Consider the following 17,338-nt stretch of genomic DNA (forward strand, 5'->3'; position numbering starts at 1 on the left):
TCAACATAGAAGTGGGTGGAGCTAAATTTGCCATGGCGCGGCCCTCTAGCATAGTTTCAATTTTCTTATGCAGCCCCATGGGAAAATTAATTGCCCACCCCTGTTCTAGACCAAACTGTAATGCACTTGAATGAAATATGGCTGTCTTCTGACTGAAAATCCTCTGTAAAGCTCCTGCCACTAGGTGTCTCCCTTCTAGCTAATTTACAGTTCACTCTCTATTGCTAGGCAAGATTTGTCCATAGATACATTAGATAAACAAGATAAAATCACAGTGAGTGAAGGCAGATGTTCTTTTTTTTCACATAGTGAATGCATGTGAGGGAGGTGGACTCTCCTTACAGCCTGCACATACATGTCTGCAAACTGTAAACTCTGTAGATGACATGAGAAAACTCTACATCCTTCTGGGAGAAGAGGAGTCCACTGTGGAAATCGCTGCCCAAAATGTGTCCACCTGCCACCAACTGAGGAGAAGATGAAACCCCATGGACTGCCCCCTCTAATCACCCAACCACCCCCGTATATCAAAGCCCAACCCCCTTCTAATCACCCATCCACCTCCATACGCCCAAATCCAACCCCCTCCCCCACCATACCAACCACTCTCTTTGCTTTGGCAATGCCAAATGTATATTCGGACGTGCCGATAAAGATTTTTTTGATTTGATTTGATCTGTTACTCTCTGTAAAAGACTGAAAATTCTGCAAATCTTACAGCTTATAAAATAAGAAAAAAGTCTTCTTTGTGCCTGTAGTTACATCTGGCTACTTGTGTCATTACAGATAGGATCATGTTCACAAATAGCAAGTAGCTTCAATGATTGGGCTCAAATTTCTTTTTCTCTCTGTTTTTCATTGCTTGCTAACATGCATTTGCCCATTATTTGCAACCTCCTCATTGTACATGTCTCCCTGCCTGAGAGAGAAATGTAAACTATTATGTGCCAGCATCAGAAAACTGATAGGACATCATCCACGAAGCTTTATACAGTCATAGAATTATCTGCCCTGTAAGACCCTGCACATATTTCAACTATTCATGAAAACTCAAGGTTCACAAATCCGAATTAACCAGACTGTAAGGGAGCGACCCACAAAATTAATATGGACAGAGTAAACAGGGTCCAGGGATAGAAGCTATAATGAGCAAGCCTAGAGCCCTTCCTACTCAGGACTTTTTTGTTCCTCAATGCATACAGTACCAACCACAACCCTTCCACATCTATGGTTCCACCTCCCATCTTCCTTGAGAATGGGGTAAGAGACCCCTGTCTTACAACTGCAGTATAAGACCACATTTCGAATATGGTTTTTGGTGTTGTGCTCCTCACTCAAGTATGGGAGGTCAATGAAAAGAACTGGCACATCATTTTTTATTCTGCCAAGAAGTGCACAAAGGGGAGATTCTTTATGGGTGGAGGAAAGGCAGTTTAGGTATCTCTATGTGAAAGGGTTGTTCACAGTTACCATGTCATGCCGTACCCCAGGATGTAGGTAGTAATAGAAGATAACATGTCACCCCTATATTTCGAGAGGAAATTTATTCTAGTTGTCATAGTTGGAGTTGGGAAGGATCTTTTCCACTAGCATATGATAATTGGGTTTTTGCCTTCCTCTGGTCAATGCTGTAAGAATATGTATTTTTTTTTTTTTTTTAACTTATGAACCTTTTATCTATGTAAGTAATACATAAGAATGTATAAATGCAGTTTAATGTAAGATAAAATAATATTCTTACTTATAAGTCAGACCCTATGCTGGAAACTTAATTTTTATCAGACCCCAGATCAGACACAAAAACCCCTGGAGTGTTTACTTAACTTTTCTGCCAGCCTCAGGACATAAATTCAAATACACAGGATGTTTTTATGTCAGGCATCTTTGCTGATCTAGAACCTCCTTTTGCTACACTGAACCGTGATTGGGGTATAAGGTAGTGGGTAGAGATGAGCAAGTAGTATTCGATTGAATACCTCACTCCCATAGGAATGCGTGTAAGTGGCCGAACACCAAGGGGTTAAGCGCAGTGAATATTTGATGCACTTAACCCCTTGGTGTTCGACCGCTTACACGCATTCCTATGGAAGTGAGGTATTCGATTGAATACTATTATGCCCCACATGAAGGAAGATACCTGTGGACCCTTCTGCGACTTCTACTGCTCTATCGTGCAGTATATTCATTTCTTATGCACAGTACCACTAAATAGTTATTATTTAAATGATTCATATCTACAGTTAACATTTCTAGTTCTTTTTAATTAGTAATTAAATAAAATGGATATTAATAATTTCCTATATTTTGGTGATTTGGTGAACAATAAATATTCATCCAATCAAATGAAATGCAGACAATCTGAATGCAGGGTTTTAATCTTCAAAGAAAATGAATGTATAAGGTAATTTGTAATTAATCTGAGCACATGGAAAACATTCAGCATTTTAGTACATATCACTTATGCGTCTAAAAGAGCCAACCCTGGCATTCATGGCCCCCCAATCTGTAAATCTTCTGTATTCTCCAGGCTTCAGGTAATACTGACGTCCTCTGTAATTGGGTTGTTCAAAGAAGATCCAGTGTCCTTCTAAGACATTGCAAGAGTGGATGTCATGATAATTGAATTCTTCATTGACATGAGGACAATCTTCGGTAAACTCCATCATTTGGCCTCTGAAGTCTTCCCTCTCATAGATCCTGATTCGGAAGGAGCCATGGTGCTGCACAGTAAACCCAGAATAGCACACATATCAATTTCAAAAGTTGGAGACAAATCTGTTGGCCAAAATAATATCTACCTGTAGATGCCCATAAAAATTAAATTGCCATAATGCACTGGATGTGCCAGGGTAAATCTAATGTCTATAGCTGTAAAGTACTCTATGGTCTGTGAATCTGAATAATTGAGATTTCAAACAAATGGGCGTACAACTTTGTTATCATAATAATGATTATTATTACTAATAAAGATTGCATATCTACTAATAAAACAGATTAAGTCTACGTTCACATCTGTGCTGGGTGTCCATCAAAAATCAGATGTAATGGTGCTGCAAGCTCAATTTTTTGGTTGCCGATTTTAGTTAATAAAAAAAAAATGGCCAACCTCCAGTATAGTCAATAGGGTTTCTGGGGGCCCATTAACGTCCCCTTTTTTGAGGGTTCATTATTGTCTGTTTTTCTGTTCTCTGGACCAGAAGAATAGACTTCCAGGCACAGATGTGAATGTAATATGACCTTACCCAGGAAAGGAAAAATTGAATTTATAATAGGCCATTTTCATACATATATCTAAACACATAAATATTTCTTTTCTTCGTATCTTGTACGTTTGTATGTTTGTGAGTCCCATAAATTCGTTCAGGGAGGCCTTCTTACCTGAGGGATTAAACGGCAGGACCTGATGGAGTCGCTCAGACCAAACCAATGCTGACAATCTGGATATTCTCCCCTCTTTACAAAGTACTGTTGACCAGTGTAATTGGGACGCTCATAGATTATCCAGTTTCCATTCTCTACGCGGATAGAGTTACAGCGACTGAAATAAGAATTGAGTTCTGAACAGTCACTGCTACTTTCATGGGATCGACCCTGAAAGTTCCTGTCCTCGTAGAAGATAATCTGAAAAATCATTAAATTGCTAATTACTAATCGATTGCAGATATTGCTGGAAACAAATGTTATATGCCTTGTTAAATGTTATTAGCAACTTTATATAAGCATATAAAAAATAAATGTGTATATATGAAATTTCAGATCAGTGCATTTATTTTATTGTGAGTATGCTGTGCTATGGAGCAAAAATGAAAAAGCTACACAGAATACACACATGGATTTTTATAAAAACACTCCAATAGAAAAATTGTCATTATTGTCCATAGAAAATAGCAAAGGCTAATTACTTAACCCCTTCATGAGTCTTTAGTAGATGATACCTTTTTTAATGGCTAACTCAATGATGACAGAATATAACGTTTCAAAGCTCTTTGGCTTCTTCAGATATAACCCCTTAACCCCTTCATGACATACTTCCTAATACTATGGTGGATGTGTGGTCTTTAAATATGGTGGCTGCTGTATAATTCAGCAGATACCTAGTGGCAATGCCCGTGATCAATGCTCACTCTGATCATGGGCATTAATCCTTTTAGATGATGACTAGAGATGAGCGAACACTAAAATGTCCGAGGTTCGAAATCCGATTCGAACAGCCGCACACTGTTCGACTGTTCGAATGGATTTCGAACCCCATTATAGTCTATGGGGGGAAATGCTCATTTCAGGGGTACGTAAAATTCGATAAAATTATACTTACCAAGTCCACGAGTGATGGTCGGGCTGGATTCTCCTTGAAGTCTTCTCCCGGCGCAGCGCCCCTGTGTCGTCTTCCGGCTGGAATTCACTCTGCCTAGGCATCGGGGCCTAGGCAGAGCCAACTGCGCATGCGTGGTCAGCTTTGCCCGGCCCGACACCTGAGCAGAACCGACTGCACATGCGAGGGCATGCCCACGCATGCGCAGTCGGCTCTGCCTAGGCCGGATTCCTAGGCAGAAGACCAGCCGGAAGACGCCGCAGGGACGCTGCACGGAGAAGACTTCTAAAGGTAAGAGAAGAACCAGCATTGATTGGCAGAATGTATAGCATTCTGCCAATCAACGCTGGTTCTGCATCGAACCTTAAGCTAGTATTGTTCGATCGAGTACGAGTATTTCGAATACCGTAGTATTCGATCGAACACCTACTTGATCGAACACTACTCGCTCATCTCTAATGATGACCTGAAAGATAGCCAGGGCGACCTTTTCCTGGTGGCACATAGGTGCCACCATTTTGAGGTTTATTAATTGAGATGCTGGGGCAGAGATCCATTCCTATGACAACCTGGAGCCCATTGAAAGTCCCCAGTCTTGTCATTACATTGCCCAAACTATATACTTGTAAAAAATACTTTTCCCACATGGCGAACACCATAGTAGTTAAATAAATAAATAAATAATAATAATAATAATAATAAAAAATATATATATATATATATATATATATATATATATATATATATATATATATTTTAAACATCATACACTCCCTAAAATGGTATAAATAAAAATGACCACAAAAGAGAGATGTCTTCTTCAGTCACATATACAGAGATTCCAAGAGAACAAAAACCAATAAGAAAGTGAAACAAATGCAGTTTTTCTCAACATCCACTTCCATATTCTGAGTTTTTTTTTTGTTTTTTTTTTACAGCTTTCCAGTACATAATATGGAATATAAAATGGGACCATTACAAAGTACAGTTACGGAAAAGAATAAGCCATCCTACAAAAAATGTCAAAAAATGTCTGCAGTGGAAAAGGGCTAAAGGGGTCCTTCATCCACATAAAAAAGTCATTTCAATGTGTTTGAAATGGAAAATGAATTATATTTAAAAATAACTTGAATCATGAAAGCTACGTCGATCTCCAGATTTCAATGCTGGTCCCACAGTAAGGGAAGTTCCACTTCTGACGTAGGCGGACCCTCCTCCCTTTTCTGTGTTGGTGAGGTACTGCTTTTTGACGGAATTCATCAGCTAAGCCAACCCCTTTCTTTTCCTGCATCAGTGGTGATGGAGAAGGAGCATGGCTGAGGGATGAATTGAGACAGCCAGACAGCACCTTTCCAGCATGTCAACATCCCAGAAGGCAGAAGGAGACTCCCTATCTGTGTCAGAACAAATGCAGAATTAGAGCTTGCTGGAAGATGGGACTGGCACCGAAAGGTAACTTCTGAGTTGTGGAAACAGTATAGCTCAACTTGCCACGCTGTTCCTGCCACACCCATTCTCTTCTATGGAGACAGCTTAAGCTCAATGTATCGACTGTTTCCATAAACTCAGTCACAGCTGACAGCCTGGATTTAGTTGTCAGCAGGATCGTGGGAAGCTGGGATAGGGCTTGGAGGGTCAGTTGTAGAGATAGGTGTAGGTCAGTGGGTCATTGAAGTCAGTTATACCATTAGAAATTATACCGAAAGCTCAAAAATTAGGTAACAAGGTTACAGTAGCTGTCATTGTCCTTGTCAAGTGATTTATGAGAATATAATTCATCTAGGCAATGGTGTAACAAATAACTATGAGCCCCATAGTAAAATGGAAAATAAGGCCCCACTCTGCCATGGGCCTAGTTTTGGGATTGTATTTTCTGGATGTGCATAGTATATTGTATTTTTCCATCTGTTCTTTGTCCTTTAAATGCTTTACCCACAGTTATGTTACCTACACGCTCATTTTACCTCCCCTTTAGTCATTACTAACCTCTCCACCGATCATTGGCTTTCTGCAACCTGGGTAGGTAAAAGCTTCTGGCCTAGGAAATGGCCAAATTTCAGAAGATTGCTATACTTTTCACAAGATCGTAAAACTAGGAATGACCAGAATATCTGATGACAACAAACAAACTGTCCAGTATATAGGGGTATATAGCTGGTATAGCAGTTGCACCATGGCCCTAGTGTTTAAGGAGCCACATCATAGATGGAGGCTCTCTTGTAGATTTTCATTGTGACTCACAAGCTTCCAGTTGCTCTCCTGTATATACTGTTTCTCACTTGAAATCTATGCCTAGCAATTACAAAGAAATGTCAAATTTAGATTTGACAGATTAGTTCGATTAATATTTAGAATATTTTTATTAATATTTATTAACATTTATACTGAAATAATATAATTACACAGTATAATTAACATGCTTTCTACTTCTATTTACAATTTAATTTAGTAATTCTATGACATTGCCCATCATGTTATACCTAATATTATTCCAAATACTTTTATGTGCAATCAGGTTAAGTCTACTGTGTTATACCTAAATAATGAATATTATTCTGTTATACTGCCATATGCAATGCAATGGGATAGTCATTTTATCATAGCTAAATGATTAATATTATCACAATGTAGTACTCAAATACTATTCTATTAATATGTACAATTCAATGTAGTTTTTACATTACCTTTCCCATCCTGAATGTTAATGAAGTTCTTTGGATAGACTAATGAAACTTTCCAATTTATACAATCTGCTCACAATGTACCTTGCATAACACTGAGTAAATGTACATCAGACTGACAATGTCAGCACTGCTTTAGTCATGGGATTGTAACACAACAAAATCACAAACTCAAGCAAGTTGTTTTATTTTTCTCTGTTTTATCACTTACCCAGAATAAAAGCAGCGGTAAAGCTTGTTTAGTTATTGTTCGGTACAGAATGGCCAAAGGCCACCTGAGAAGCTGCTTATTTTGCTTCATCCTTTTTACAAGGTTGTCTTGCTGTATCTGTGGAAGTATAAAAATATGTTATTTAAAGGTGTAGGTGATCTTGTTAACTGTTCCTTTGCTATAGTCTGCTACCAAACAAGCAATTGCAAATATAGTATATTGTAACATATTGGATTATTCAGAATTTTTAATCGAAGAATCTGATGTTTTCTAATAACAGTTCCTTTGCGATGTAGGCACATAAACTCACTAATGGTGTTTTAAAGAAGAAATATGAATAGTATATACCACAAGAATGTTACTATATGTAAAGAGAGTGAATTTTAAGGTTTGTGTAACATCTTTGCCTGTTCGGTCTTTGTGCCACCCTCCGCTCACACTCTGCCATGCAAGAGGTGAGTCCAGTTATGATTTCTTGCTTTAGGTTCTTTTTGCTTTGTCTGAATTCTGCTCTATTCTCTCATTTCTGGAACTGATTTTCCACTAGAGATAAGATGGGTGTGGGGGAAAATAGAGATGAGCGAATACTATTTGAAACAGCCATTTTGAATAGCACGCTCCCATAGAAATGAATGGACATAGCCGGCACACGGAGGGCTAAGCGGCCGGCCGCCACTTCCATTCATTTCTATGGGATCGTGCTATTCGAAACAGCTGTTTCGAATAGTGTTCGCTCATCTCTATTTTCCACCATACCCATCTCTTACACCTTGTTTCCCTCTGCTCCTAAAATAGTTAATCTTAGCCTTATCTGTGTGATTGACAGCTTTTCTGCCAGTAGGTTCTGAACTACCTATAAACAGGTCATCAGCCTGCGCATGTTGGCTGGATAATGTGACTCTGTCCTTGCTAAATGCTTCTCTTTGCTATTGTATTGTATTGTATTTACTGACTTCTAACCTTTGGCTTTTCTTGTTACTACTCTTTTGGATTGCGTTTTGGTACTGCTTTGTCTCTCTGACTTTGTTCCTTGGCTTGCTGTCTCCTCTTCTGTGTTGTCTTGTCCTCATTTTGTGTTTACATTTATCTAGAGAAGGGACTGTCATCCGTTGTCCCTGTCAATAGGACAGTGAGGCAAGTAGGTAGGGACAATGGATGGCTTGAGTTTAGGACTCACTGTCTCTGTCTTTCTCTTCCTTCCAGGTTTCAGCAGCATCACTGGGGAATTGCTCAACTGACAATTCACTTACAGAATAGCCAGCCCAAATAACCTTCTGCCACTGTTTCCCTCCATATTAGAATGAATCCTATTCAGGGTCTTGCAGCCAGGATGGAGGGTATAGCAGGTCTGGTAGCTGAACTAGCTAAACAGGTTCATACCCTTATACAGAATCAAACTGAGGCTGCTGCATGATTCCCTGCGGTTATTTCCATTCCCAGGGTTAAGATGTTGTTCCTGGATTGTTTCTCGGGGGACTGAGAAAAATTTGAGACTTACCGGGAGTCTTGTCACCTTTATTTCCACATTAATCCACATGCATCCCAGGCCCAAGTGGTGGGAGTAGTTATAACTCTCCTACAGGGGGATTCACAAGCTTGGGCCCTTAAACTCTCCCCTGGGGCTGAGAAATGGTCTGACTTTTAAAAAAATGTTTAAGTCCTTGGACTCTATCTATCCTGAGCCAGACCACATTGGGCTTGTGGAATCTCAACTCCACATCATGTGGCATGCCAAATGTTCTGCTGATGAGTATTGCTCAGCGTTCTACAAAAGCAGTGTAATTGCAGGTTGGTGTGAGTTGGCTAGGAACCCTTAGAGCAGAAACATTGATCTTTTTTTTCTGAGGAAAATAGAGAGCATTGTGTGTGAACTGTATGTTAAAGTGTCTGGTTTATAGTACAGTATTTTCATATGATATGCATATTTAACACTGTCCTCTTTGAATATTCATTGAAATATTATAATAATAACAAATATTTCTGTATGATGGGTTCCTTTATAATGTGAATGGAGTATATAATGGATGACTAAATAAAACAATGATTGTTTGAAACCAGATATTCCATACAGTATCTCACAAAAGTGAGTACACCCGTCACATTTTTGTAATAATTTCATTATATATTTTCATGGGACAACACTAAATATATGACACTTTGATACAATCTAAAGTAGTCGGTGTACAGTTTGTATAAGAGTGTAAGTTTGTTGTGCTTTGAAAATCACTCAACACTCAAGAAAATGAGGGTAAAGATGTTGAACTGGACAAGCATGTCTCCAGACCTAAACCCTATTAAGTATCTGTGGGGCATCCTCAAACAGAAGGTGGAGGAGTGCAAGGACTCTAACATCCACCAGCTCTGTGATGTCATCATAGAGGAGTGGAAGAGGATTTCAGTGGCAATCTAGTGATCTCCATACCCAAGAGGCAGAGGCGTAGCAAGTGGGAGGGCAGAGAAGGTGGATGCCCCAGACCCACTGACTCTATAATGGCCCACCCTGGGACTGCCATTTATGATTTCCTATTAACCAGATCAGTATATGAAGACACAAATCTAATTAAAACCTATCCTTGCCTTATAAACCACAAGCCACTTCAGGCCTTAACACCATTCAGCCAGGGCTACTGAGAGACAATCTGGACCTTGTTAGAGTGGACCATCACCTGTCTACCTGGATCCTAGACTACCTCACAAACCAACATCAGTATGTGAGAGCCTGGGACTGTGTGTCTTACACTGTGATTTGTAGTACAAGGGCACCACAAGGTACATTTCTTATCCCTTCCTCTTCACTCTGTACACTGCTGACTTTAGGCGCAACTCTTCTAGCTGTTACTTGCTAAAGTACTCCGATGACTCTGCAATAGTAGGCCTCATCACAGACAGAGATGACAGGGAGTACAGAAACTTAAACCGGGATTTTGTGGAATAGTGTCAGCGGAACCACCTCAGTATTAGGGCCCCTTCACACGGAGGATATTCTTCAGAGTGGCCTGTTGGGGGAGTAACATAGCAGCCAGGGACAGAAATAGACTTGACAGGCTGGTTAGAAGGGCCAGCTCTATCCTGGGAATCCCCCTGGACCCAGTATAAGGTGAGCTTCATGATGGAGAATAACTCCCATCCATTGTATGACACCGTGACAGCACTGGGCAGTATTGTCAGTGATCAACTGCTTCACCCCAAGTCTGAGAAGGAGCGTTATTGGAGGTTCTTCCTTCCAATTGTGGTCAGGATGTGTAATAAACATCAGGCTAAGCAAACAGCACTCCGCACAGAGAACTAAGTTATCCTGAAGTCTTTTTCTTTTTATTTCTATGACTCCTAGTATCCTTTTCCATCTGCTATTCTGAGCTTGTATGTGTTCTTTTTCTTGTAATATTTTACCGTATTATCCATGCTGCTGTAACACAATGAATTTCCCCATGGTGGGACTATTAAATGATTATCTTATCGTAATTGATCTTATCTTATCTTTCAAGACACTGAGATCAGACAAAACATCCTGGAGTGCTGCTATTTTAGGTGTTTGTCTGTTATGCCTCCAGGTTATGTTGGTATGTCCCATTTTCTATGTTCTGTGTTACATGTATTTGTTTGCAGTTTTTCCCTGTTCCTTTTTCCCGCTTAAAGTTCAAAACCTCTGCCTTGGTTCAACCATGGCCAATCTCAGGCCACTGTGCGGGGTTGAAGGAAGACTATAGACTCCCTGGCGACCGTTGAAAGTCTTGTGAGAGTAGTCATCCTGCATATCCAGACAGGAGAAACTCATTCGGGCCTAGTATCCAGGTAACCAGATCCCTGCCAGGACTTCTTGCTCCACTACCACCCCCAACATCCCAGGTGGGGAGTGGCATGAAAGGAGGAGTAGTTGTGGACTTTTATCACCGAACTTGTAACACCTCTGGGCAACTTCCTATGACCAAGACAGAGGGATTGGACTGTGTAATACTACCCCCATCTGCAAACTGCTGGTTTGTCATTTATTTAAAGTTAATAAACAGTTACCTGGGTTTCACTGCACACCTGGACTCCTGAGTTGTACCCGCTTCACCATCAGGGCCCTTCTTATCTGTAAAGAGGAGTGGACCAAAATTCCTCCTGACATGCGCAAATCTCATCAACTACAAAAACTGACTGCTGTGCTTGCCAACAAGGGTTTTGCCACCAAGTATTAAGCCTTGTTTGGCCAGAGGGATCAAATACTTATTCTTATTGTTATACCCCAAACCAACCGCCCCACCCCACCTCCCCATATAGCGGTCTCCAACTAAGAGGAAGACGAGACTCCATGGACTGTTATACCCCACCCCCCATACCCACCACTCACCCACCCGAATCCAACTCCCCCCCCCACTTTACTAGCTTTGGCAATGCCAAATATCTATTCGGACGTGCCAATAAAGCTTTTTTGATTTGATTTGATTCTCTATGCAAAATGCAAATAATTTTATAAAATTTATACAATGTGAATTTCTTCTGCAATGTGTGGATAAGATTAGCCAGAATCCCAGAATCCTTTTCAGGTACTGTAAAACACAGCATTTTTTATTTATTTTTTTTGCTACAGCATTTCCGCTGAAGTCAGATGCTGCATTGTTGCAATGTGGGGCTTCAGCTTCACACTGCTAAATATAAGTCATATACAGACCATAGGGTATGGGCTACAGGACATACCTGACTACAAGAAGCACCCCAGATATAGAGAACAAAAAAATAGGAAAAAAAATTATATTGATTGAAACTTCCATGATGGTCAAAGGAAGTGGAAGGGTCAATGTAAGTAAGTTTGGAGGTCTAGTTCTTCCTTTCTTGGTATTTCAGGGTAGGTTATGCGGTTAGTAGCTAAAAGTCAACTCTTGTTAAACTTAGGTCTCGTTCACATCTGCATCGGTAATCTGTTGGAGGGAGTCCACATGGGGACCCCCCTGAATGGACTACCGAACGCATTGGTAAGCGGTGTACAGTGAAAGCACACGGACCCCATAGACTATAATGGGGTCCGTGTGCTTTCCGCATGATCTCCGCATGGAACATGCGGACAGGAAAGTAGTTCACAATCTGCTTTCCTGTTCGCATGACTCATACGTAGACCATGCGGATTGCAGACAGACCCCATTACAGTCCATGGGGTTCATGTGCTTTCACTGCACACCACTTGCCAATGCGTTCGTTAGTCCGATTGGAGGGTCCCCATGTGGACTACCCCGAAAGGATTACCGATACAGATGTAAACGAGGCCTTAGCATATTCTTATAGTTTGACCAAGTCACCATTTTTATCCTCTGAGATTATGCAATCACACAGCTCTGTTGTACACACATTATACACACAGTCCTGCACTATGCAGCTCATAGGACATACACAGTTCTCCTGCACAGCACACATAGTTGTGACTGGTCACATGTGCTCTAGAGGTCCTTCAGATCTTTTTTTATCTTGTTTTACTGTTGCTCCTTCTTGTGAGGTTTAAGGACTCAGTCCTCTCTTGCCATGGATTGATATGATGCATATGTCTTCTATGTGGAGAGGGGACAGTATTACAGGACACTAAGGACGTGTTTATATGTTCAAGTTTTCAGATGTGATTTTTGATGGAAGACTGAAATTCATGATAGAGCAATGATCAATATTCTCCATAAAACACAATCATATTTCAGGAATATCAGCATCCTCCCTCCACTGTATGTAAACATTGTTCTGGCATTCAAATCAATATGTACGGTCCCACTGACCCTTAAATTGGCCATACACATTCATTTCCATCAGCCGAAATAGCCAATCCGATAGTTGACAGCAGACTTTGGCCAGCCTTAGGCTAGGTTCACATTTGCGTTCAGGTTTCCAAACGGAAACCTAATCTGCTCAAAAAAGTTTTTAGCTGTGGAAACTTGTGGACCCCATAGACTATAGTAGGGTCTGGTGGGTTTCCATTCGATTTCCGTCTGAAAAGGGCGAAAAGTGCAGAGTCCCCGAACAGAATTCAGTGTGAACCCAGCCTTAGAATGTGAAACATACAGGTTACCTTTATGTATTATTCCCCAGAAGTGTTCTGTTATAGCAGAACTTGAGTCACTTTTGGTAGATGACATGAACTGGATGGATTTCCTTGTAAGTAGAAATATTTGGTGACCCAACATTTTGCAATGCTTCACTATTGTGGTTGTGCACCTACATTCTCTCAATGGTAGGGATTTGGCTGGTTTGATCCTTGTGAATAGAGGAAGATGGTAAAAGAACTGTACTTGAATCCCCTCCCCATATACAGTAAGATCTCAGATATTTATCTGTTCTGTGTACTTTTCTATTTTTGTGGATATTAGTCTATATTAGTCTATATTAGTCTACTATAAATTTGCACCAATATTTCATAAAAAGAATTCTGGATTGCTTTGATATCTATTTAGCCTATTAATTTATTTGTAATATTTACTGATGAATTGTTAGAAGTGATTAGTGAAAAATAATTAAGATACCAACAATCTGTTTTATTTTTATTTTTTTTTATTATCTGTGACTTTTGTTTTCTAGACAGACAATTCAATAACTGTCCAGGATACGTCTCAGAGAGCCGACTTTACTGTTTAGGGCTCCCCATTCAGTAAATCTTCGGTACTCTCCTGCCTTCAGGTAATACTGCCTTCCTCTGTAATTGGGCAACTCGTAGAAAATCCAAGATCCCTCAAGAACATTGCAAGAGTGAACCTCGTGATAGTTGAATTTCTCAAATAGAATTGGGCTATCTTCAGTAAGCTCCATCATTTCACCTCGGAAGTCTTCTCTTTCATAGACCCGGATCTTATGGGTTCCTCTGTACTGTAAGAATTGTAGAAAAAAAATAATTAAGAAATGTGTTGCCATGAGCTGCAGATTATTAATCGAAAGACATTCTCATATAGAAAATGACATACTTTATAAATTATGTTTTTTCAGGTGAAACATTTTTAAAAATATATTGGGTCAGATTTATTACGTCTTGCATAACAGTTTTCTTGTGTACAAGACATAAAAGTCACAATTTTTTCACAAACTGTGTGCCTGAATGGAATATACTGCAGGTAGCAACTCGTGTATTAGCCATTATACCTCATACCAGAAAACCGGTCATAACAAATATCTCAGGCCCCTGCCCCAGTTCTCTCCCTGCCCCATTTCAGTATGCCCTGCCCCACCCACATTGGTGCAAAAAAGGGCCTTTTGATAAATGTGCACTACAATATCATTCCTCTCCGCCAGACAACGGGCATAGATGGATTGATAACTTTTCCCCAATATCTAGATTTTCATATATCTTTTTTCTTGCAGTGCTCAATAACAGTCACAGTACTTCCATAAGAGACATCCATCAATAAGTGTAACAAAAGAGTTCCCATAAATGTCCACTGTAGCCTTTGCAAGTATAAAACTTTGTAAATAAAAATAGTCAAGGCAAGGAAAGGTGGTGAGGCCCCAGTTCAGGGGTGAACCATGGCTTTCTGCCGCCCGAAGCAGACGTCAGAAAGCTGCCCAGTGGCCTCCCCAATCCACCGCTCAGTGACTGTGACCCTAAGCCAGTCCAGGACAGCTTGTCCTGGACTGGCTTAGGTCAGCAAAAATGCCGCCCTCCCTGTGGCCCTGGCATAGTGCCGCCTGAAGTGGTCGCTTCAGGTTGCCTCATGGGAGGTGCGGCGCTGCCCCAGTTCTCTCTATCAAACTCTTGTTCCAGCGCTCCAGTGATAACACCAATAAACCCTGAGTGGCCACTGCAGCCAGTTGGTTGCGTCATCCCAGTGGGTCAATAAACAGGTAAAGGTAGGTTCACACTCACTACTGCTATTAATGTCTATTGCTATCATCCATCATAAGTTATCAATGCAGATGAAGCCCCTCCATCTGGTATCTGTCTGCATTTAGCTTTTTTAAAAAAAAATTATGAAGGAAGAAACTGTTTTGCATGTAGAACTTTTTCTTCCGTTACAGAAAGAGCTTCTGCATCTTAGGCAATGACATCAGGTTCGTTGGAAAATATCTGTAACCCATTGTCAAGAGAAATGAGAGCCATTCTTCTATCATAACTTCTAGCCACTTTTACCCCTAGAAATATGTAATACCAGCAATGGTATCTGCAGTGTGAAGTGACCCTATAATATCTATGTTGTACCTTCCCAAATACTTCTAAGGTCAAGTGGAATGCATTTCATTTCTGTACTTGTGACCTTGCGAGGGTTAAAGGGGTAGTCCAATCTCAAGGATCCTATCTATACTGATAGCTTATATAAATTGAAGACATTTCCTAAATATACTGCTTTAGAAATTCTCCTTTGTTTGCCTGCTATGTGTTTGCCGCTTTTGTTTGCCTTATTCCTCCCATTGTTTACACATCGTTGCTATAACCACAGACCTGGGAGATAGGACAAGTGAAGTCACTTACTCAGTGCTGGCAGGACAATCAGTTATTATCTCTTTATGTAAACTCACAGATAACACTGAGTCCATTCTGCACAAGCATCTGCATATTATCTGATCTGCAGAAGGATTGTGTGTCCTGTTCAGCGGGGGGGGGGGGGGGGGAAATACAGGAAGTGAGAAGCGCATACTGCAGGCAGCCTGGCTGATACACTGAGGTGATAAAACCCCTTTAAGCAGTTAGGCTAAGCTTATGCCTTTAAGTAAGGTATGAAGAATAATGAAGATGCTTCCTTTGCTTCTTTAAAGGTAACTTACTGAGGAGATGAGTCGACAGGACCTGATAGAGTCATTGAAGCCCAGCCACTGCTGGAAGTCAGGATATTCTCCTTTTCTCAGGAAGTACTGGTGTCCGGAGTAGTTGGGGCGCTCATAGAGCATCCAGTTTCCATTCTCTACACGGATGGAGTTGCATCGATTAAAGAAAGAATGGAGATCAGAACAATCCGAGCTGCACTCGTAGGAGCGGCCCTGGAAGTTCTTGTCTTCAAAAAAGATGATCTGTAAAAAAAAATAGTCTACGGTTATTTTTGGTAAGCTTACATTCAACTGTCATAATTATTTTGTTCATATATCACTATTATGCTCTTATTTTCACGTCTTCATGACATCTGGTGTCCGTGTATATAGTGCGTTATTGTATATAGTGCGTTATTGTACAGATTCAAGGGCTGAAACTGCAACTGTAGCATTAGAGGGATTAAAAGGTGAGAACTCCCTCTTTTACTCCATAATGGGTGCCAATTGGATGTCATGGCAGCAAGTTAACTTATAAAGTCTCCCAGACCTTCATATGTAATAATGTACTGTGCCAGGAATTAGGACACGGACCTTCAGGGAAACTGAGAGACAAGGATTGAAAAGTTTCTAAGTCTTTCCAAATTAAAAACTCAAAACAGAAAAATGAATAGAATTAGTATCATGACATACAAAAAAGCTACAATATAAAAATATCATATTTATCTTGCATATGGAGTAAAGAAGCAACAAGAAAATGGATGAAGATTGGTGAAAAAGGTATATGTAGCCCAAAATAGGAGTAATAAAATCCCTCACACAGTTTTAAGATGTGTGCAATGCCCTGCTCTTGATGTAACAAAGTCTATCCATACATTTCCACCTTGGTGGCCATTAGGTGGTATTACAGACCAACCTTCTAAGTAGCAGATTTTCTTCTTCAGTGCTTCTTTATCTTGATTCATACAAGTCATACAAGCCAAGCAGGAGACTTGTAACTATGATGTCTACATGCATTAATAGGAAATCAAGGAGACATAATAACAAACGTTCTTGTCTTACCTTTCCCATCGTGTCTGTTTTGGATGTAATACCTCAACAGCCTTGAAACTTCAACATCCCTTATATATCATTCTACTGCTGCATTTGTAGAACTAAAAAAAACAGCATTTTTTGATTTGCTCCAATTAATCCAATGTCTTTTGTCTATCTGTTTTATTTTGATTGTGATCGAAAATTCTTTGTGTTTTATCACTGTGGTTGCTTTTTGTAAGCATGAGGATTTTATTTATCACTGAGACAAATGAAACTCCTGTGTAATCTATGTGTCAGCATAGGCAGAGAAAGGACTAGTAATTTACAGCATACTGTAGCTTTAGGAACAAGTGTTATTAGTCTCCTGTACGGTTACCCAGTGGCGGATCCAGGGCCGGGCGCAGCCCGGACCTA

The 17,338-nt window shown here is 40.2% G+C and overlaps 2 protein-coding genes across 3 annotated transcripts; both read right to left on the reverse strand.

Annotated features, from left to right (window-relative positions):
• Positions 1-2,357: 2,357 nt before the first annotated feature.
• Positions 2,358-7,092, reverse strand: LOC142216309 (gamma-crystallin 1-like). Of its 2 annotated transcripts, XM_075284053.1 has the most exons (3): positions 6,997-7,092; positions 3,379-3,621; positions 2,358-2,720 (listed from the first exon to the last, which is right to left on the reverse strand). In XM_075284053.1, exons 1-3 carry the CDS (start codon positions 7,003-7,005, stop codon positions 2,445-2,447), a joined length of 528 nt encoding a protein of 175 aa, XP_075140154.1. In that variant the 5' UTR covers positions 7,006-7,092; the 3' UTR covers positions 2,358-2,444. The 2 variants fall into 2 exon arrangements, with proteins under 2 accessions (XP_075140154.1, XP_075140153.1); XM_075284052.1 differs by lacking the exon at positions 6,997-7,092 and having other exon boundaries at positions 3,379-3,633.
• Positions 7,093-13,693: 6,601 nt separating this feature from the next.
• On the reverse strand, positions 13,694-17,085 carry LOC142216311 (gamma-crystallin B-like). Its single transcript, XM_075284057.1, has 3 exons — positions 16,952-17,085; positions 15,911-16,153; positions 13,694-14,023 (listed from the first exon to the last, which is right to left on the reverse strand). The coding sequence occupies exons 1-3, from the start codon at positions 16,958-16,960 to the stop codon at positions 13,748-13,750; spliced, it is 528 nt and encodes a 175-aa protein (XP_075140158.1). The 5' UTR covers positions 16,961-17,085; the 3' UTR covers positions 13,694-13,747.
• Between the last annotated feature and the right edge of the window lie 253 nt (positions 17,086-17,338).

This window comes from Leptodactylus fuscus, chromosome 8 (assembly GCF_031893055.1).
Source record: "Leptodactylus fuscus isolate aLepFus1 chromosome 8, aLepFus1.hap2, whole genome shotgun sequence".
Classification (NCBI taxonomy): Eukaryota; Metazoa; Chordata; class Amphibia; order Anura; family Leptodactylidae; genus Leptodactylus; species Leptodactylus fuscus.

Excerpts from the sequence above, each read along its gene's own strand:
- LOC142216309 (XM_075284052.1), bottom strand. The coding sequence starts at position 3,633 with ATGATTTTTCAGATTATCTTCTACGAGGACAGGAACTTTCAGGGTCGA. Across the intron at positions 2,721-3,378 it reads CCTGCCGTTTAATCCCTCAG|CACCATGGCTCCTTCCGAAT; the intron begins GTAAGAAGGCCT and ends TTTACTGTGCAG.
- LOC142216311 (XM_075284057.1), bottom strand. Across the intron at positions 14,024-15,910 it reads CCTGTCGACTCATCTCCTCA|TACAGAGGAACCCATAAGAT; the intron begins GTAAGTTACCTT and ends CAATTCTTACAG.